Genomic DNA, 23,154 nt, shown 5'->3' with positions numbered 1-23,154 from the left:
TCATACAATTGTCACTTTATAATGCATCATCTTCATGTACTGCATCCTGTTGATTATCTTGAATGCAGATGACAACTTATTTGCCATTGTGTGAAAACATGGTCTTATAACACTGGCAAACAGGAAACATGAACAACAACAAGGCAAGACAGAGACATTTGTAAAGATTCTACACAAGTATTATTTTTTTTTAGTTACAGTAGCTTGTCTTTCTCACTTGACTCTTAAACTAGAAATCTTTAACACCAATATTACATGGTAACAGCCAGTATGGAAACATCTACGGCAATGCTCTGGGAAGACAGAAACTCATACTGTCAAGTCAAAACAGTCTCAAAGTGGGACTTTTTCATTAAGGAAAAAACAAATACTCGTACACACAGCCTACTACAGAGACTAAGTTGTGTTGTAGAGAGTGGTGGAGGGCTGGGTGTACTAGGGGTGTGACACTGGAGGGTGTGAGTGCATGTAAAAGGGAGGTGGGTCCCATTGCAGCTTTCTGGTGTCGGAAAGTTACTCCTTAGAATGCATGTACAGCAACAGGTCAGCGACGCGGTGGCTGTAGCCGAACTCATTGTCATACCTGGGGAAAAACAGAGATGGAGTCATAGTTTAGTTGAGGGCTGAGAAAAACCAAAAAGGGGTCCAGCGTTAGCAGGTGAGAAACTATAGAATTAGAATGCAGAATGATTGAATATTTACTCTAATTCTAAGGGAGGAACATACCAGGAAATGAGTTTGACAAAGTTGTCGTTGAGGGAGATACCGGCGCCAGCATCAAAGATGGAGGAGTGGGTGTCTCCAATGAAGTCAGAAGACACAACCTGGTGGGACAGGAAATATGAAAAGTGAGAAAAACACCAACAGAACAGCTGCAGTATACAGAGATGCATGTAAGGAAATGGAGGAAAACTCTCCTCCCTGCGGACCTGGCATCCTTTCACTCCCTCCTCTCTACATTTTCCTCCTCTGTCTCTGCTGCTAAAGCCACTTTCTACCACTCTAAATTCCAAGCATCTGCCTCTAACCCTAGGAAGCTCTTTGCCACATTCTCCTCCCTCCTGAATCCTCCTCCCCCCCCCCTCCTCCCTCTCTGCAGATGACTTGTCAACCATTTTGAAAAGAAGATCGACGACATCCGATCCTCGTTTGCTAAGTCAAACAACACCGCTGGTTCTGCTCACACTGCCCTACCCTGTGCTCTGACCTCTTTCTCCCCTCTCTCTCCAGATGAAATCTGCGTCTTGTGAGCCCAACAACCTGGCCGCTCGACCCTATCCCCTCCTCTCTTCTCCAGACCATTTCCGGAGACCTTCTCCCTTACCTCACCTCGCTCATCAACTTATCCCTGACCGCTGGCTACGTCCCTTCAGTCTTCAAGAGAGCGAGAGTTGCACCCCTTCTGAAAAAACCTACACTCGATCCCTCCGATGTCAACAACTACAGACCAGTATCCCTTCTTTCTTTTCTCTCCAAAACTCTTGAACGTGCCGTCCTTGGTCAGCTCTCCCGCTATCTCTCAGAATGACCTTCTTGATCCAAATCAGTCAGGTTTCATGACTAGTCATTCAACTGAGACTGCTCTTCTCTGTATCACGGAGGCGCTCCGCACCGCTAAAGCTAACTCTCTCTCCTCTGCTCTCATCCTTCTAGACCTATCGGCTGCCTTCGATACTGTGAACCATCAGATCCTCCTCTCCACCCTCTCCGAGTTGGGCATCTCCGGCGCGGCCCACGCTTGGATTGCGTCCTACCTGACAGGTCGCTCCTACCAGGTGGCGTGGCGAGAATCTGTCTCCTCACCACGCGCTCTCACCACTGGTGTCCCCCAGGGCTCTGTTCTAGGCCCTCTCCTATTCTCGCTATACACCAAGTCACTTGGCTCTGTCATAACCTCACATGGTCTCTCCTATCATTGCTATGCAGACGACACACAATTAATCTTCTCCTTTCCCCTTCTGATGACCAGGTGGGAATCGCATCTCTGCATGTCTGGCAGACATATCAGTGTGGATGACGGATCACCACCTCAAGCTGAACTTCGGCAAGACGGAGCTGCTCTTCCTCCCGGGGAAGGACTGCCCGTTCCATGATCTCGCCATCACGGTTGACAACTCCATTGTGTCCTCCTCCCAGAGCGCTAAGAACCTTGGCGTGATCCTGGACAACAAACTGTCGTTCTCAACTAACATCAAGGCGGTGGCCCGTTCCTGTAGGTTCATGCTCTACAACATCCGCAGAGTACGACCCTGCCTCACACAGGAAGCGGCGCAGGTCCTAATCCAGGCACTTGTCATCTCCCGTCTGGATTACTGCAACTCGCTGTTGGCTGGGCTCCCTGCCTGTGCCATTAAAACCCTACAACTCATCCAGAACGCCGCAGCCCGTCTAGTGTTCAACCTTCCCAAGTTCTCTCACGTCACCCCGCTCCTCCGCTCTCTCCACTGGCTTCCAGTTGAAGCTCGCATCCGCTACAAGACCATGGTGCTTGCCTACGGAGCTGTGAGGGGAACGGCACCTCAGTACCTCCAGGCTCTGATCAGGCCCTACACCCAAATAAGGGCACTGCGTTCATCCACCTCTGGCCTGCTCGCCTCCCTACCACTGAGGAAGTACAGTTCCCGCTCAGCTCAGTCAAAACTGTTCGCTGCTCTGGCTCCCCAATGGTGGAACAAACTCCCTCACGACGCCAGGACAGCGGAGTCAATCACCACCTTCCGGAGACACCTGAAACCCCACCTCTTTAAGGAATACCTAGGATAGGATAAAAGTAATCCTTCTCACCCCCTCCCCTTAAAATATTTAGATGCACTATTGTAAAGTGGTTGTTCCACTGGATGTCATAAGGTGAATGCACCAATTTGTAAGTCGCTCTGGATAAGAGCGTCTGCTAAATGACTTAAATGTAAATGTAAATGTAATCTAGGAGCCCTGCTTTTAAACTACAACTTGCTAATAACACATCATATAATTGCCAGTTAAACGGAGCTCTACTGCCACCTCTGCTCATCTTTCATGTTGACATACATATTTTTGTAATTAACTTACAGAGTCCTCAGTGTACCCCAGGTATCCCTTCATGGGTCCTTCAGCGGCCTTCTTGACAGCCTCCTTGATCTCAGCGTAGCTGCCGGGCCGGGACAGGCGGCAGGTTAGGTCCACCACTGACACGTCAGCCACGGGCACACGGAAGGCCATGCCAGTCAGCTTGCTGACAGAGAGAAGGCTCACATCAGCACTTATATAAGCAGTCTTTTTCATCAAGCACACATCTGCATTCAGCATTCAGCATGCAAACACACCTACCCCAGGTGGCTGTTGAGTGGAGGATGGCTCATAATAATGGCTGGAATGGAGTCAATTAAATGGCATCAACCACATGGAAACCATGTGTTTGATGTCATTCCAACCAGCCTCCTGACACACACACACACACACACACACACACACACACACACACACACTTACCCGTTGAGCTCAGGGATGACCTTGCCCACAGCCTTGGCAGCTCCGGTGGAGGCAGGAATGATGTTCTGGTGGGCACCACGGCCATCGCGCCATGCCTTGGCAGATGGGCCGTCCACAGTCTTCTGGGTGGCGGTGTAGGCGTGGACTGTGGTCTAAAAGGAGGAGCAGAGAGAGAGAAAAAGGGAAAGATGAGCATGGGTTCCATAGAGTCAGTGGATGTGTCAATATGGATCACAGGACAAAAAGACATTCAGATGCGCCCTGCATGCTGGTCATGAAGATGCATGGACAGATAGTCTAATGGAAGAAAAACACTGACCATGAGGGCCTCCTCGATGCCGAAGTTGTCGTGGATGACCTTAGCCAGGGGGGCCAGGCAGTTAGTCGTGCAAGATGCATTACTGTGGATGACCAGAGAGAATTACAATAGGTCACCAACTCAGATTAATAACGCTAGTATAATTGATTTAAGGTTGACTATTCTTGTGAAGAGTTCATCCTTTGATCATGCATGTATTGGTCAGGAATAAAGGGACTCACCTGACGATGGTCATGCTGGAGGGGTCGTACTTGTCCTCGTTGACTCCCATGACGAACATGGGGGCGTCGGGGGAGGGGGCAGACACAACCACCCGCTTGGCACCACCCTGGATGTGGGACTGGGAAAACAGAAAAGAAAACACATTGAGAAAGTCTCAAATCTTGCATGCATATCATATTGAATGTTTGTGTCTAGATCTGACTGGTCCGAATACACTTGAGAACTGTTGAAAGTCTTTCGAGTTTCATAAGTTTATTTTGAGAAAGTACATTAGGGTTACTTAATTGTCTGTTGCAAGGCCTTGGTGAGGGCTATAGTTATCAGTGCTTGACGGGGACACACGAGTGTCAGTGTCTGTGTGTCTGGGTACTGCTACTTACAGAGGCCTTGTCAATGCTGAGGAAGACTCCGGTGGACTCAACGACGTAATCGGCACCGGCGTTACCCCATGGGATCTCATGGGGCTTCATACTAATGGGGAGAGAAAGATATTAAGGAAAGCTTTGACCATGTACAGACTCAGTGAGCATAGCCTTCCTGTTGAGAAAGGCTGTTGTAGGCAAGCCTGGATCTCAAGAGAAGACAGACCTGGATCTCAAGAGAAGACAGACTAAGCGCACACTGCCCACAAAATAATAAAGTGGAAACTGAGCTGCACTTCCTAACCTTCTGCCAAATGTATGACCATAGAGACACATATTTCCCACAAATTGCACAGACCCACATAGAATTCGAAAACAAATCCAGTTTTGATAAACTCCCATATCTATTGGGTAATATACCACAGTAGAGGTCGACCGATTCTGATTTTTTCAACGGCGATACCGATTAATCTGCCATTTTTTACAATTTATTTGTAATAATGACAATTACAACAATACTGAATGAACACTTATTTTAACTTAATATAATACATCAATAAAATCAATTTAGCCTCAAATAAATAATGAAACATGCTCAATTTGGTTTAAATAATGCAAAAAACAAAGTGTTGAGAAGAAGTAAAAGTGCCATGTAAGAAAGCTAACGTTTAAGTTCCTTGCTCAGAACATGAGAACATATGAAAGCTGGTGGTTCCTTTTAACATGAGTCTTCAATATTCTCAGGTAAGAAGTTTTAGGTTGTAGTTATTATAGGACTATTTCTCTCTATACCATTTGTATTTCATTAACCTTTGACTATTGGATGTTCTTATAGGCACTTTAGTATTGCCAGTGTAACAGTATAGCTTCCGTCCCTCTTCGCTCATCCCTGTGCTCGAACCAGGTACACATCGACAACAGCCATCCTCGAAGCAGCGTTACCCATGCAGAGCAAGGGTAACAACCACTCCAAGTCTCAGAGCGAGTGACGTTTGAAACACTATTAGCGCGCACCCCGCTGACTAGCTAGCCATTTCACATCGGTTACACCAGCCTCATCTCGGGAGTTGATAGGCTTGAAGTCATAAAACAGCGAAATGCTTGAAGCACAGCGACGAGCTACTGGCAAAATGCATGAAAGTGCGGTTTGAATGAATGCTTACGAGCCTGCTGGTGCCTACCATCGCTCAGTCAGACTGCTCTATCAAATCAGACTTAATTATAACACACAGAAATACGAGCCTTAGGTCATTAATATGGTTGAATCCGGAAACAAGACGTTTTTTTCTTTCAGTGAAATACAGAACCGTTCCGTATTTTATCTAATGGGTGGCATCCATAATTCTAAATATTCCTGTTACATTGCACAACCTTCAATGTTGTCATAATTACGTACAATTCTGGCAAATTAGGCGGCCCAAACTGTTGCATATTCACTGACTGCGTGCAATGAACGCAAGAAGTGACAATTTCACCTGGTTAATATTGCCTGTTAACCTGGATTTCTTTTAGCTAAATATGCAGGTTTAAAAATATATACTTCTGTGTACTGATTTTAATAAAGGCATTGATGTTTATGGTTAGGTACATTGGAGCAACGACAGTCCTTTTTCACAAATACGCACCGCATCGATTATATGCAACGCAGGACACGCTAGATAAACTAGTAATATCATCAACCATGTGTAGTTAACTAGTGATTATGATTGATTATTTTTTATAAGATAAGTTTAATGCTAGCTAGCAACTTACCTTGGCTTACTGCATTAGTGTAACAGGCAGTCTCCTTGTGGAGTGCAATGTAATCAGGTGGTTACAGCGTTGGACTAGTTAACTGTAAGGTTGCAAGATTGAATCCCGAGCTGACAAGGTAAAAATCTGTCGTTCTGCCCCTGAACGAGGCAGTTACCCCACCGTTCCCTGGCAGTCATTGAAAATAAGAATGCGTTCTTAACTGACTTGCCTAGTTAAATAAAGATTAAATAAAAAGGTGTAATAAAAAAAGTAAATACATTTTTTTTTTATTGGCCAAATCGGTGTCCAAAAATAACTATTTCCGATTGTTATGAAAAATTTGAAATCGGCCCTAATTAAACAGCCATTCCGATTAGTCGGTCAACCTCTATACCAGAGTGTGCCATCACAGGAGCAAGATTTGTGACCTGTTGCCACAAGAAAAGGGCAACCAGTGAAGAACAAACACCATTGTAAATACAACCATATTTAATGTTTAGTTATTTTCCCATTTGTACTTTCACTATTTGAACATCGTTACAACACTGTACATAGACCCAATGTCTATTCCGTTGGAACTTTTGGGAGTAACATTCAAAATGGGTGAATATTTCCTTTAAGCCTCAGTGTTAACTCTGTGAGCTGGGCCTTGCAGACAGGTGGCGCCAGCCCTCAAAGGCCGATAGCAACACTGAGGAGATAATGGCCAGCGGGATTACAGACCACTGAGGTAATACTCTATGAGCCAGGGAGAAAGGGGCACACACGCTGAATCCCAAATCAACCTAGCCCCATAGAATGGAACTTTACTCAGACGTACAGAAACGCTGTTCCAGTGGTCCTCGCACACACACATACAGGCAAGCACGCCCGAGCACACGTGATGTCATCACTCACCACTGGAATACGGAGATGGAGTGGTCGTCCACAATCAGCTTCCCATCCTCCATGCTCACCTCACCTTTGTAACGGCCGTGGGTGGAGTCATACTTGAACATGTAAACCTGTGGAGAAAGAGAATGTCAGAGATCATCAAGGTTATCAGTTCATTACACATGATGGGGATATTGGTGCGTTTTTACAATAAATGCTACCACGTAAGTACACAGGTAGCTTGATCTGGCAGGGTGCCATATTGTATGAAGGCTGTTGGTTGAGGGACTGAAAGAGACTCACCATGTACTGCAGGTCGATGAAGGGATCGTTGATGGCAACAACTTTGATTCCCTTCTGCAGGCAGGCCCTGAGGACCAGGCGGCCAATACGGCCAAATCTGGACAGAGAGGGAAAGGCTGGATTCAGTACAGACACAGGGTGACATGGGATTGCTCCCCTAAAAACGTTGTAAAATTCCCTCGTCCGCCCTCTGTGTATTGGGACTGCTGTGAAAAATTCCAGATGATGCTAAATAAAAATGTTTTGAGTTAGGATTTACACATCATGTGGTGAGTGAAGAAATGTGTGTGTACTTAGTTGTGTGACGGTTATACGTGTTCTGGGGTGCTGGTTTACAGTGTAATCCTCATTATCTGTTAACTGTGCTGTCCTCCTCTTCCCATCTAACACTACTGACTCCCCTCAACACAACTTCTGGCTCCGGTTGCACAAGTTGGTTGTCCAAGGTGCTCTATGCCAGACCTAAAAATGATACCTGTTACACCACCTGGCTGTAAGCCCTATGAGCTATGCCTGGGCGGAGATTCTACACCTAGTAGGGAGCAGGCATTTTCAAAAAGATGCGAGTCTCGTGTTCATATTTCCCAACCTCTGCTGGCTTTTTGAGTTGCCTATGAGTGAGTCAATTATACACTTGACTTAAGCTACAGACCATGCTAAATGTGTCTGATCAGATATTGGCAAACGAATAGATGAGCTGCAACCTTTGCCCAACCAGAGATCAAATAAACAAATACTGTATACAATGGAGATTCTGTGAAACAAAATCACATTGATTGAGCAGACAAGTCAAAGGCTTTTCATGTGGATATAGCCTTGGCCTCGACGCAAGTGAAGAGCAAAATAATCCCCGTTATACTAGGCCAGTGTAGGCTACATAACATGCTAGCAAAATGTTCTGATGACACAATTAGATGAGCAAACTTAAGACTAAAGACTCATGAACACTCACCTCAACTTGGCTAACATTTTCCCAGCCTAATTGTCACCAAATATCCAAATGGAGATACAGTGAAAACAAAAATCTTATTTATCAAGACGAGTCCCCATGCTTGTCTCAGAGCAGTGAGATGGTACTGTCCCAATCATAACGGTGATTAAATTACAGTTGACCACACACAGCGTTACTTTAAACTACTTTATTCCAATATTTTAATCATTTAGTGATATTCATTCCCACAGTAATTATTGATTGACCCATCCAGATGTGGTTTAGAAAACATGCATGCATAGTGGTGGGCTTTGCAAAGTGATGGGAAGTTCAGAACTGTCATGATGGTAACAGCCTAGCAACCATCATTATGAAGCATCAAATCTCATGAACGGCCATTGCTTACATCGGACTTAGCCACGACTAAATTCTGATCCCAAAGTTGGACGTAGCTATGCCCAAACTAGCATTTAAGGCCAACTTCTTTAACACCCAACTGGTGAAACTGGCCCCCGATGACAACCACAAGCTCTGTGGGGGCTGACAGATACCCAAGGGAAAACGACCAATGTCTGTTCATGGTTTGCTGCTCCCAAACAAGATTTACACCATAAAGCTTTCAGTGTGTTTTGCACCATTATATTGTTTCAAAGCCTGTTATGACATAACTAGTCTTAACTGGGCCTGGATGTCTTCTGTTGGTGCATTTCCCATTTTTTGAATGGCAGTGTTTAACACACTTTTTTGATAAATATGCAACAATTTGTATATTAGAGGTGAATATAATACCCACCCGTTGATTCCAACACAGAGGTCTGACATAGTTGCTGTTGATTGGGTTGTGGTGGTGAACCTGAAACAAGAAGACATTAGAAAACAATAGGAAGCATATTGCAACAAGTGTCCCTCCCTGTAGAAACAGCAAAGTCTTGCAAATGTACAGCTTTCCACGCAGTCTATTCCCACAGAGCACAGTGCCTAGAATCTGCAAATCAATATTTTTTTCTAGAACAGCAGAGAAAGTAGTGCAAAAGTTTAATTTGTCCAGTTACATAACAGCAGTTAGTAGAACAAGTGTTTGACTTAGCTATGTAGTGCATGACTAGGTGGCCTCGTGCTGGGAGGTGTAGGCTAGATTTGTGTCCCTAACTTGGCTATGGAAGACTCCAGTGTCTCCAGGCCTGTTTAACATGCCAGACAGAGAGCAGAGAGTTGAGGAACTGAAACAACAGGCCCAGACTTCCTATTCAGAGGACTTCCTTTCTGTAGACTCCAGGGGAAACCAGCCCAGTATGAAACAAACACTGGATTCTGGGCTCCTCCCTTGTAGCCGGTCTGAATCCACAGGCGATATCAATCAGTAGCTCTCCTCTCCTCCGCAATGTTAGCTCTCACTGTATTATCAGCCTGAAGACCTGTGGTGCCAGGCCAGTCTCATTACTTTCCAGAGGCTGCGGTGTGTAAGGAACGATAAAACACAAGCCTTCCACTTTAACCTTCTGGTTTAATAGGAGACTAGGCTATTTGTCTACTTTGACTTCTCCAATGGTCTCATATCGGAGGATTGGACACAGACATGCTTTTCGGTTCTCAGCTCAACTTGCATGGAAACGTATAAATATGAGCCTTGGGTTGTGCCTAGTTCAGTGACAGTGTATTATGATCATATGCACATGCCTTTATGGGCAAGCTGCTGCATGTGTGGTATTTCTGACAGAGTGAGTGGCTGTGCTGTACAAGAGCATGTTGAGGTTTCTAAAGACACCGAGATAGGCTATTGGTTATGTAAGAGAGACATGTCTACTAAAGAGGGAGGGTTGGAACATAGTCAAATATGTAACCTCAGCCTTATAAGGACTGGAGAGGGAGAGGAGTCAAACAGATATTTTTGTGGAGGAAGGGAGAAGATTACCATTAGCTAGAGACACAGGAAGCAGAACAAGATAGATATGAGACACTTCCTGTAACAACAAAGCAAGTTATTACAGATGAAACTATACACAGAGCTGTATAGTTTAACTCTGTCTTTACATACTGTTTGAGCAAGCCAAAGATTAAATGTTCAACCAAATTATGTAGCCTAGCAAAAAAAAGTGTTGGTTAGCAATGCTGAAGGTAATAGGAGGTCGGGAGAGGTTTGAACACATTTGAGGCAATACTTGCAAAATACAGTTGGCCAATAACATCAATGTCAGGTATGTGATGGAGGATGGACCACATAACAGTAAGTTACTACCCTTGGTTAACACAAAGTGATGCAACAATCAGGAAATTCCTGCTTCATCATTTTGCGTCGATGAAAACGTTAGTTGGAAATTGATGTGGCAAATTGATGTGGCAAACTCTTGTGAATGTCAATGTAGGAACATTGCTGTTTAAACCAGTCATATCCCTGGGCTATAGATCTATCAATGCATCATATTTACCATAATCTGTATTGTTCTATAAGTGACATTTAAACCAAATGACAGCCCCATTAATCAATTTCAACTTAAAAAACAAACTTCTTTTTCCATCAAAGGAGACTATTGATTTGTCCTAGTCTGCCATGACATATAGGGATTTTGGCTGCACATGGAGGTCCAATCTAACAGGGCTAAAATAACAATCAGGTATATATATATATATATAAAAATAAAAAAATCCATGACCATGTCCAGTTCAAAGGAAAGGTAAATGTGGTTAGTTTCTTCTCTCAAGTTAGGATAAATCATTAGGCCATAACCCTAGCCTCGCTGTAACCTTTTATATTTATTTAACCAAGTTCTCATTTACAACTGAGACCTGGACAAGATAAAGCAAAGCAGTGCGACAAACACGGAGTTACACATGGGATAAACAAACGTACAGTCAATAACACACTAGAAAAATCTATATACAGTGTGTGTAAATGTAGTAAGATTAGAGAGGTAAGGCAATAAATAGGCCATAGCGGCAAAATAATGACAATATAGCATTAACACTGGAGTGATCGATGAGCAGAAGATTAATGTGTAATTAGAGATACTGGGGTGCAAAGGAGAAAAAAAAAAAAATATGGGGATGAGGTAGTTGAGCTGTGTACAGGTGCAATGATCGGTAAGCTGCTCTGACAGCTGATGCTTAAAGTTAGTGAGGGAGATATAAGACTCCAGCTTCAGTGATTTTTGCAGTTCGTTCCAGTCATTGGCAGCAGAGAACTGTAAAGGAAAGGCGGCCAAAGGAGGAGTTGGCTTTGGGGATGACCAGTGAAATATACCAGCTGGAGCCCGTGCTACGGGTGGGTGCTGCTATGGTGACTAGTGAGCTGAGATAAGGTGGGGCTTTACCTAGCAAATACTTGTAGATGACCTGGAGCCAGTGGGTTTGGCGATGAAAATGAAGCGAGGGGCAGCCAACGAGAGCATGTAGGTCATAGTGTTGGGCAGTATATGGGGCTTTGGTGACAAAACAGATGGCACTGTGAAACATTACATCCAATTTGCTGAGTAGAGTGTTGGAGGCTATTTTGTAAATGACGTCGCCGAAGTCAAGGATCAGAAGGATAGTCAGTTTTACGAGGGTGTTTGGTAGCATGAGTGAAGGATGCTTTGTTGCGAAACAAAGCAGATTCTAGATTTAATTTTGGATTACAGATACTTACTGTGAGTCTGGAAGGAGAGTTTACAGTCTAAACAGACACCTAGGTAATTGTAGTTGTCCACATATTAAGTCAGAACCGTCCAGAGTAGTGATGCTAGACGGGCAGCAATCGGTTGAAGAGCATGCATTTAGTTTTACTTGTATTTAAGAGCAGTTGGAGGCCACAGAAGGAGAGTTGTATGGCATTGAAGCTCGTCTGGAGGTTTGTTAACACAGTGTCCAAAGAAGGACCCTGGACAGATAAGCTATATTAGAGACATGGCTAGAAGGGATTCAGCTTTTGTGAAATTAACATCAAAAGTAGATTTTACAACTCTAATCATTCCCCTAATTCTCCTAACCTAGTTATCCTAATCAGGTATCGAAAAGTCAAATCTGATGTTCATTTGACAAAAGCTGGATCCCTTCTAGCCATGACCCTATATGAAGGGAGTCCCAGTAATCCTCCATTAGCTTTTCCACTCTGAGCTGAGGGTCACCGAAATGGAAGCACAGAAACAATCCATACACGGGACAGAACTAGTATTGAACTCTCAGAACATTAGGCTAGACTAGTGTGGACAAAGCCCTTGGGGCTAAAACACCTCAAACCAATCAAAGCAACACTTTAGACAATCAACTCAAAATAGCTATAAATAGGCTTAGGTTTTTCAAACAGATTGTCCAGTTGTCTAATGTCTAGCACCCATTTCAAACTGTCTGGGTGTAGGCTATAAACGTGAGGGTTATGCAAAAGCAACATATAAACAAGGCAGTTAACCCACTGCTCCTAGGCCATCATTGAAAATAAGAATATGTTCTTAACTGACTTGCCTAGTTAAATAAAAGGTCAAACAAATAATCCCCTCAATAGATTATTTATTTACCTGGTTAACTAAGTGTAGTAAGCTATGCAACACTACATAGGCTACATATTTAATTGGACTAGTGTCATAAGGTCAAGTACCTTACTGAATATGCTTAGAATCTGTAGTATCCTCCTATGAGCAATAAATCCAAAAAACCCTTCGGACTCCCCTCTCCACAGCTTGTAGGCCTCTATGTAAGACTGCTGTGCAGCAGCAAGGTAGGTCTTAGCGCTGTCTTTGAAAGGACACACAGGATTGCCCTTGCATCTGGTTGATGTAACAGACAACTTGATAATCTGTGCCTGTGTGCGTTTGTGTGCCTGTGTGAGTGGCTCCCACTGCACCACAATTTACCCAGATGGCTTATCCTAATCTGCCTGTTCCTCCAGCCTGTGGTCTTTTTAAAGAGCCCCAGAATGCACTGCGTATGCTGACTGGCCAATAATGAGCCGACTGGGCCAAGCTCACAGTGAATCCTCCTCACCTAATGCGGTCACACTGACTACAAATTAATGGCATCTGTGCCTCAACTCCATACACTGCACCAGTGGGGAATTTTTAAAAGTGCTAGTCTGGAGCTTGATATATTCAGTAACATTGAACGTTTGGATAAGTACATTAAAAAGATGTCATCAAGTTAAGACTGTCAGGCCATCTTCAATTCTCCTTGCCACACAGGCAAGCAGGCTGAGAGGCAGTCAGAGAAGGCTCCATGTTAGTATGGCGTTCTCACATTCCTCCCTCCTTTATATTCTGTTCACACCTTCCCTCTCTCCCCCTTCAGCTGCAGTCTGGCCCAATCCACATATCAAGTCCACTGTACTAGTTCTATCACCTCCATTTTGTTTCTTGAGAAAAACAAGAGTAGACAAGCCTCACACCTGTCTTGTCAAGGCTGCTGTGGTCTACAAAAGAAAATGTTGGTGGGTTCTTTTATTGTCTGTGTGTAGTATTGTCTAAAGTACTACCACCCCTCTTTTGGTCTCAATAGTACGCAAGTGGGCTGACAAATATAGTCCTTTGTTGAGGGGACCTATCAATACCGGACTTGTGTCCTGGATGCCTCAAGATGTCAAACGACTCTCAATTAAGTGCTGAACTGTGGGGGAATTCAACAGGCGCAGGCTGGTGGCAACATGGTGGTGACTCTTAACACAGACAAATGGCCACTGTGTTTATAAAGGCCTATAGGCTCCACCTCTGCTTCTGACTCAGCCAATTATCTGCCTGTTCTACTGAAAACTGACACAGAAAATTAAGTTCCAAACACCGAAAAGAGTAGGCCCATGTTTTTCTGATTGTGTCATTCAAGCAAAAGATTGCGCATTAGCCGTGGTATTTTTAGGGCTGGCACAATCATTGTATAACGTTGAACCGATGGGTATTGATGAAGACCATCATGAAAATAAAATAATCTTCATAAGCATAAAAAAGATATACACTACCAGTCAAAAGTTACACAGCTACTCATTCAATGGTTTTTCATATTTTCTACATTGTAGAATAGTGAAGACATCAAAACTATGATAAAAGAATCATGTAGTAACCCAAAAAGTAATAAAACAAAAATTACAGCTTTGCATACTCTTGGCATTCTCTCAACCACCTTCATGAGGTAGTCACCTGGAATGCTTTTCCAACAGTCTTGAAGGAGTTCCCACATATGCTGAGCACTTGTTGGCTGCTTTTCCACCACTCTGCAGTCCAACTCATGCCAAACAATCTCAATTGGGTTGAGGTCGGGTGATTGTGGAGGCCAGATCATCTGATGCGGCACTCAATCATCCTCCTTGGTCAAATAGCCCTTACACAGCCTGGAGGTGTGTTGGATCATTGTCCTGTTGATAAACAAATGATACTCCCGCTAAGCGCAAACCAGATGGGATAGCGTGTCGATGCAGAATGCTGTGGTAGCCATGCTGGTTAATTGTCTCTTGAATTCTAAATAAAATCACTGACTGTGTCACCAGCAAAGCACCCCCACACCTCCTCCATGCTTCACGGCGGGAGCCACACATGCTGTCACGCCCTGACCTTAGAGAGCCTTTTTAGGTCTCTATTTGGTTTGGTCAAGGTGTGATTTGGGTGGGCATTCTATGTTTTGGCCAGGTATGGTTCTCAATCAGGGACAGCTGTCTATCGTTGTCTCTGATTGGGGATCATACTTAGGCAGCCTTTTTCCCCTTCTGTCATTGTGGGAAGTTGTCTTTGTTAGGGGTACTATAGCCCTTATAACAAAAACGACCGTGAAGCTTACGTCTTGTCGGTGACATTTGACTAAATAAAAGAAAATGTACGCTCACCACGCTGCACCTTGGTCTTCCTTTAACGACGGTGTGACACATATTTGTGTTATATATTTTTTAACACATTTAATCTTTAACTAGGCAAGTCAGTTAAGAACACATTCAATGACAGAAAGTTAACCCACCATTCCTAGGCTATTTCAGGGGCAGAACGACAGATTTTCACCTTGTCAGCTCGGGGAATCCAATCTTGCAGTTAACTAGTCCAACGCAATAACGACCTGGCTCACTCTCGTTGCACTCCACAAGGAGACTGCCTGTTACACGAATGCAGTAAGCCAAGGTAAGTTGCTAGCTAGCATTAAACTTATCTTATAAAAAAAACATCAATCATAATCACTAGTTAACTACACATGGTTGATATTTCTAAATATTATCTAGTGTCCTGCGTTGCATATAATCTGAGTATCTGACTGAGCGGTGGTAGGCAGAAGCAGGCGCGTAAACATACATTCAAACAGCACTTTTGTGCGCTTTGACAGCAGCACTTTGTTGTGCGTCAAGCATTGCGCTGTGTATGACTTCAAGCCTATCAACTCCCGAGATGAGGCTGATGTAACCGAAGTGAAATGGCTGGCTAGTTAGCGCACGCCAATAGCGTTTCAAACGTCACTCACTCTGAGCCTTGGAGTGGTTGTTTCCCTTGCTCTGCATGGGTAACGCTGCTTCGAGGATGGCTGTTGTCGTTGTGTTCCTGGTTCGAGCGAAGAGGGACGGAAGCTATACTGTTACACTGGCAATACTAAAGTGCCTATAAGAACATCCAATAGTCAAAAGGTTAATGAAATACAAATGGAAGAGGGAAATAGTCCCAGAATTCCTATAACTACAACCTAAAACTTCTTACCTAAGAATATTGAAGACTCATGTTAAAAGGAACCAGCTTTCATATGTTCTCATGTTCTGAGCAAGGAACTTAAACGTTAGCTTTCTTACATGGCACATATTTCACTTTTGCTTTCTTCTCCAACACTGTTTTTTGCATTATTTAAACCAAATTGAACAGGTTTCATTATTTATTTGAGGCTAAATCAATTTTGATGTATCAAGTTAAGTGTTCATTCAGTATTGTTGTAATTGTCATTATTACAAATAAAATGTTCAATTTTTTTGTTGTCAGATTAAAAATCGGTATCGGCGTTGAAAAAAAATCATAAATTGGTCGACCTCTAGTATTGATATGTTGAATGCACTGAGCTGTCTGTTTAAACTACTGGCACACAGCTCGGACACCCACACATACCCCATGAGACATGCCACAAGAGGTCTCTTCACAGTTCTCAAGTCCAGAACAGACTATGGGAGGAACAGAGTACGACATAGAACCATGACTACATGGAACTCTATTCCACATCAAGTAACTGACGCAAGCAGTACAATTAGATTTTTTTTTAAAAACAGAAAACATCTTTTGGAACAGTGGGGACTGTGAAGCAACACAAACACATGCATACACACACGATAACATACGCACTATACATACACATGGATTTAGTACTGAGATTTGTGGTAGTGATGAAGTAGGGGCCTGAGGGCACACAGTGCATTGTAAAATCTGTGAATATATTGTAATGTTTTTAAAAGTATAAAAAGCATTCATTTCACAGCTTTTCCACAGGAAGAGTAGCTGCTGCTTTGGCAGCAGCTAATGGGGGACCCATAATAAATACAACTACAAACAAGGCACACATGTTAATTGAAATGCATTCCAGGTGACTACCTCATGGAAATGGTTGAGAGAATGCCAAGAGTGTGCAAAGCTGTCAAGGTAAAGGGTGGCTACTTTGAATAATTTCAAATACACTGCTCAAAAAAAATAAAGGGAACACTAAAATAACATCCTAGATCTGAATTAAATATTCTTATTAAATACTTTTTTCCTTACATAGTTGAATGTGCTGACAACAAAAATCACACAAATGATCAATGGAAATCAAATTTATCAACCCATGGAGGTCTGGATTTGGAGTCACACTCAAAATTAAAGTGGAAAGCCACACTACAGGCTGATCCAACTTTGATGTAATGTCCTTAAAACAAGTCAAAATGAGGCTCAGTAGTGTGTGGCCTACACGTGCCCTGTATGACCTCCCTACAACGCCTGGGCATGCTCCTGATGAGGTGGTGGATGGTCTCCTGAGGGATCTCCTCACAGACCTGGACTAAAGCATCCGCCAACTCCTGGACAGTCTGTGGTGCAATGTGGCGTTGGTGGATGGCGCGAGACATGATGTCCCAGATGTGCTAAATTGGATTCAGGTCTGGGGAACAGGGGGAGGGGGCAGTTCATAGCATCTATACCTTCCTCTTGCAGGAACTGCTGACACACTCCAGCCACATGAGGTCTAGCATGGTCTTAGATTAGGAGGAACACAGGGCCAACCGCACCAGCATATGGTCTCACAAGGGGTCTGAGGATCTCATCTCGGTACCTAATGGCAGTCAGGCTACCTCTGGCGAGCACATGGAGGACTGTGCGCCCCCCCAACGAAATGCCACCCCACACCATGACTGACCCGCCGCCAAACCGGTCATGCTGGAGGATGTTGCAGGCAGCAGAACGTTCTCTACGGCGTCTCCAGACTGTCACATGTGCTCAGTGTGAATCAGAAGTGTGATTGACTTGGAGTTACATTGTGTTTAAGCAGTGTATAAAATATATTTTGATTTGTTCAACATGTTGGTTACTACATGATTCCATGTGTTGTTGCATAGTGTTGATGTCTTCACTGCTATTCAACAATGTAGAAAATAGTAAAAAATAAAGAAAACTGTTGAATGAGTAGGTGTCCAACGTTTGACTGGTACTGTGTATATATATATATTTACATGTTTTGGTGTTTGGAAAGAACAGCTGACTGAAAACAGGAGAGCTGGGCATTCATGCGGTTGACTCGGTGTCTGCTGTAACATGGGCTCTACAACTTAATTAAACTTTGTTGCACCTTTCTGAAACAAGCAGGATGCTGTAGCAAACTAATCTTTGGTTGCCTATGTGATTTCCCCCCTCCCATCAGCAGAACATACCAGTCAGGAGAGGATAAAATGTGCGTCATATCTATTCTGGTGACAGCGGTCATTTGGTTGACCAATAACCGCCATCCAAAATTCCATGACCTGACTGTCATATCCCTAGGTATATGGACCATCATAGCAATAATATTTCATAGCAAGGTATTAAAAATGCATGGGCTAACAAATCTCAATAATGACTACTTTGTTTCAAACATCCACCATGGTAGTAGTCTGTCACTTGTCTGTCTAGCCAATTAGTCAAGTGCTATGGGGCTACTCCTCTGTTGGGGTGCAGCCGTCCACTCACCCAGACGGGCAATGGTCCACAGATACAGCACCAACCCAATTACTGGAGAGAAACAGGGTGCCTGTAGTAAGTGGGTCATTCACCCCAGGGGCATACAGATACCCACTCAGGCAGAAAATGTCCCAGACAATGGGACAAAAATAAAGTGGGTGCAGTGTGGGAGCGTCTCAATATGGAACCGTTTATGAACGAGTTGGCCTTTTACTACGCTATTCACAAAAATGCTGGCATCAAGAAACAAAGCAAAAAACAGTGTGTGGCTGTGTTGAGGGATGAGGCAGATGGAGACCATTCCTGTTAGCAGAGGTGAGCCTGGGAGCCATTTTGAGCAAGTGCTGTGTCATACCACCACGTCCATTTACTGTGCTGCACACAGGAAGAATGACACACAACCAGGTAAATATGATGCTAGAGGAGGCTGAGTAATAATATATAGATATTTACAATGTAATAACAAATATACTATAAACCAGTGGTGTCATTTGCATAGAGAGAGAGCACACAGTAACCTCTGTTGACCTCTACAAGCTGTCTTAACCTCAGCAGAGAGAGAGAATGAAAACGTGCTGCCTCACACTCCCACCCTCTCACTCACTGGCATTTTCTACATTCCCAGGCATGTCTTGTACTGATTGTAGCTCAGTAGTTTTCCACTTTTGAGACCTGAGCCATGAGGGGCAGGCCCTGATACTAGAGACTGAAGACACAGCTCAGTATTCACCATTCAACCTGCTCACTGACTGCCACACCCCTTTGGAAAATAAACTACATTAAGTCTCACACAAAACTACATCTAGAATATTATTTTCAGTAAATCAATGCATCAAACCTTTTCTGTATTTATGAAACATCAAACATGATTACCTAAAAGAAATCCACTTATGGTCAAAAGCATGTTTTTCAAGATCATTCTGATTTGTTTGGAAATAATCTGATCTTATTGCCTGCAGCTAAACTATAATATATGGGCTAATGTCAAATACATAGAATTAACCTCTGTATAGCCTACTGGTTCTCATCTGAGAATGTTATCAGTCTAATATGGTTGGACAGCTGTCCTCAGAGAGAGCAGTATGATATCCAGTCCTCCTCTACAAGCCTCAGGACCAGCCAGCCTCAGCACCTTGCCTATTTACTGTCACACGACTGCCCGCACTGCAGACAGCCAGTCAACTCACGCCACTAAATATCACTCCATCAAGGTCTAGTAATAGACTAACGTAGTCAGCTTTGTCTGGACAAAACCAGACACGTGCTAAATGCATACGCCAGTCACCTATCCTGTGCTGACAAAAGAACATTAAGTTGTCACCCTGTTGTGTCATGTCAGACTAAATCTTCAAGGCGACAATACATTTAAGTACGTTCCGTTAGAGCTGTGAAACCTAACAGAGAAGGGAAAGGCCGCTGCAGAACAGAACAGCCATGAATAAATTAACTGTTGTATCAAACTGCAGTGAATCGATGAAGGAGGGGCCACCTCCTGCCAGCATGTGATCTGTCTGACTGCCTGAACTGTGCAGGTGGGGGAGAGAAACACACAACGACACCCATGTGATCATTTACTGATGCCATCTTTGGGGCAGCGATAGCCATCGCTAACCCCAGTGTCAAGAGAGGACTCCGTCAGCACAAATCAAATGCAAAAGTCAAGCCTTGTTGAGCCAGGAGGTGTGGTTGACTAACCCAGGCAGTTATACAGCTAGTGATGGGCTGCATGTTGCATCAGAAGTGCTTACCAAGTTCTCACTGCTATACAAGCCGGATCTGCACAAAAATAGGCCTCTACACAAGGCAGGTAAAGAACAATGTGTTCACAGACAAAACTGATTCAACAGCCATACACTACCACAGGTATAAAGAACACACGGATAGGATTCTTCACACACGGGTACTGTAAATAATGGTGGGGGAAATATCTCCATGGTAACCTCAAAGTGATGGTAAGTGCATACCAAAAAAAGGAAAGCGCATTGAGCAGGTCAGAGAGAGGGAGCAGAGTTTGAGGGAACCACCTCTTTTTACCCAGGAAGAGACTGGCTGTGTTCGACATAGCAGACAACTTTAAAGGAAAGTCAAGACTGGCTGATTAACTTGCATCATACATAATTTTTCAATAGTATTTGTAAATCAGTCAGTCTAAATTTTCTCATGATAAATCACAGTTTTGATTAACTCGAATTCAGCCATTGAGTCAGAGAGTCTCTTAGCTGCAGGCACGTTCAAGCAGGAAAATAGGATTAGGCCTTTTTTGTAGTCACACGACCTAGCCAGTACATCAGCTTGTTTACATTAGGCCTATGCAATCAATGTCATTAGCAGTTATTCTTCCAGAATGATAATTGACACAGTGCGCATATCAGCAGGCCAAACTAGATAAGAGCAGTTTACTGATGATGTGCATTACATATTTTAACTTTGAAATCACTTCATTTTGAAATATATAATTATTTCAACAATTCTAACATACCATTTCTGTCCTTTTAGATTTGGAATAATTTTATATCCAGAATATGATAAGTGTTTTATGAGCGAGGCAACTAATGCAGCAGGGAATCAGTCACTCTTTATGGCATCTCCTGGAAAATAGGCCGGGTCTGTCAAATGACCTTACAGTATGATACGACCTTCACCATCTCACTGATGAAAAAGGCCCATCCCATCATCTGGAGATGGCTGCCTCTCCATCCTCCTTAGTGACACCGAGCCGAAACCTGTTGTAACTGTCTTTTCAAACGGTTGACATCTTGATTAAAGTATGTATATTTTAGCAACTAATACAATTTGCAACAATTCGGACAGAGTAACCTAATCGGTAGGCACATTGATGCGACACACCACGCCATTTCTTCCACCTTCAGAGAGAGAGAGAAAGAACATCACTGGAACAATACATTAATGTTCAATCATTAATCTCATCCCCAAAATTAAAACGGTGAATGTATCAATTACAATTCAACATCCAAAAGTGGTCTCGGCTTAATTTTGCAACATTTTTTTGTTTAGATTTTCATAATTTCGACGGTAACGTTCTAGAATGCTATGACGCAATCAAAAGAACTCATGAGTATGTGGTGAGAGGCACGTAGCTCTAGCAAAAGCAACATTTCTGAGATTTCCTGTACAGTCTATGCCAGAACTCTTGATTTACACCGACCAATTGATACAACTATTTAGGTTCATGAAAACATAATCTAAATGTTGCATGAAGCCACAATAGTCGTTGACAAGTCTTCCGCAAATTGCATCATAGTTCAAGCTACTGTGTCACGTAACCTCGGCACATTTTGCCTTCTAATGAATGAATAATGCCTTAGCTTGTTGTTCTCACTAAATGCTCAACTCGTGTCTTAATAAACAAGGTGTACGTGCTATGCATTAGTTAGCAAACTACACTTCATATTTTCAGAAATTGTACTGAAACGAGAATTATTACACAAGGCCATGGGCGCATCTTTTCCCCGCCTCCATCATTTATTTCCTGGCTTTGTAATGTTACAGAGAAAGGAGAGGCTCAAAAGTAGCTACTGCTACACCATTACAACGGCATTCAAAAAACACAAAGACACATATTAAGCAATAAGTATTACAATTATTGTTGTATAATAACCCCTTTTTGTCGTTCATGCCTACCTTGAGAGGAGATGCTGCAGTGTCTGTGCAAATGGAGAGTACAATTTCCGAATTTATAGCAGACACGTGACACGAGCATTGGTCTAATCGCCCTGGAAACATGACGTCACGTGATCTTTTGCTGGGGCACGGCTGCTATGGAAACCATAGAGAAAGTGGGGATGTTGCCAAACTAAGGGAAGATACTAAAAGCAGATTTTTTTTTAAATGTAACTTTTATTTAACTAGGCGAGTCAATTATGAACCACTTCTTATTTACAATGACAGCTAACACCGTACAAACGTGGCGCCAATTGTGCGCCACCCTACGGGACTCCCAATCACGGCCAGTTGTGATATAGCCTGGAATCGAACCTGGGTGTCTGTAGTGCCTTAGACCACTGCGCCACTCGGGAGCCTGATAATGCATCAATATGCAAGAGTATTTAGAAATATAATCAAAATATGCTACGAATGTTTGTTTTTTTATGGACAGAAATTGAAATGAGTATTTTATATTATTTTCACACACGGAACCATAACCATAATAACGGATCATTAATGGCAAAGTCGTTAATTTGCATAATTTGATTGAAAAATCTGAGAACTGCTCTAAAATGCCACATGCTGCAGCACGTGACTATCTGGGCTAGTGTTCTGCAGAGCATCCGGCTGCTGGGCTACGTGAGATATGATGCGTGCCTCTGTGGAAACTCCATGGATGAAAACCGTATGAGACCACATTTTGATGAATCATCATCCATCCATTATAGTTACACACGATCTCAATGTAATAGCGAATTTAAATAATCTATTTTTTTCTGTGTAAAATAATATCTCTGGGGAAAAAAACATTTAAAATATATAAATATTTTATGGAAAATGGGATACCTACTCAGTTGCATTCAAATGAAATGTATCTTCCGCATTAAACCCTACCCTTCTGAATCAGAGGTGTGAGTTCTGCCTCACTCGTCATCGGCGCCCGGGGAACAGATATTGTTGGGGGTTAACTGCCTTGCTCAAGGGCAGAATGGCAGATTTTTCCACCTGGCCGGCTCGGGGATTCGAACCTGCGACTTTTTGGTTACTGGCCTAAAGCTCTTAATCGCTATGGTGGTATGCTACCTAAACATTGAGTTTTTAAATCGACTACATTATTCTAATCTGACTGAACAGGGTGTATATTAAATGTTACATCACATATGGTGAGTTGCGTAAAAATATATGTAT

The 23,154-nt window shown here is 43.2% G+C and overlaps 1 protein-coding gene across 3 annotated transcripts; it reads right to left on the bottom strand.

Moving 5' to 3' along the window:
• On the bottom strand, nucleotides 1–22,042 carry LOC124006331 (glyceraldehyde-3-phosphate dehydrogenase). 3 transcript variants are annotated; one of them, XM_046316289.1, is made up of 11 exons: nucleotides 21,943–22,042; nucleotides 9,006–9,065; nucleotides 7,282–7,378; nucleotides 7,003–7,109; nucleotides 4,390–4,480; nucleotides 4,009–4,127; nucleotides 3,788–3,869; nucleotides 3,469–3,620; nucleotides 3,049–3,211; nucleotides 727–824; nucleotides 1–583 (listed from the first exon to the last, which is right to left on the bottom strand). In XM_046316289.1, the coding sequence occupies exons 2-11, from the start codon at nucleotides 9,032–9,034 to the stop codon at nucleotides 514–516; spliced, it is 1,008 nt and encodes a 335-aa protein (XP_046172245.1). In that variant the 5' UTR covers nucleotides 9,035–9,065; nucleotides 21,943–22,042; the 3' UTR covers nucleotides 1–513. The 3 variants fall into 3 exon arrangements, with proteins under 3 accessions (XP_046172245.1, XP_046172246.1, XP_046172247.1); XM_046316290.1 differs by lacking the exon at nucleotides 21,943–22,042 and adding an exon at nucleotides 12,780–12,971; XM_046316291.1 differs by lacking the exon at nucleotides 21,943–22,042 and adding an exon at nucleotides 12,785–12,971.
• Nucleotides 22,043–23,154: the final 1,112 nt, after the last annotated feature.

The sequence above is a fragment of the Oncorhynchus gorbuscha genome, linkage group LG19 (genome assembly GCF_021184085.1).
Source record: "Oncorhynchus gorbuscha isolate QuinsamMale2020 ecotype Even-year linkage group LG19, OgorEven_v1.0, whole genome shotgun sequence".
Lineage (NCBI taxonomy): Eukaryota > Metazoa > Chordata > Actinopteri > Salmoniformes > Salmonidae > Oncorhynchus > Oncorhynchus gorbuscha.
This window is presented reverse-complemented; position numbering and strand designations above follow the sequence as displayed.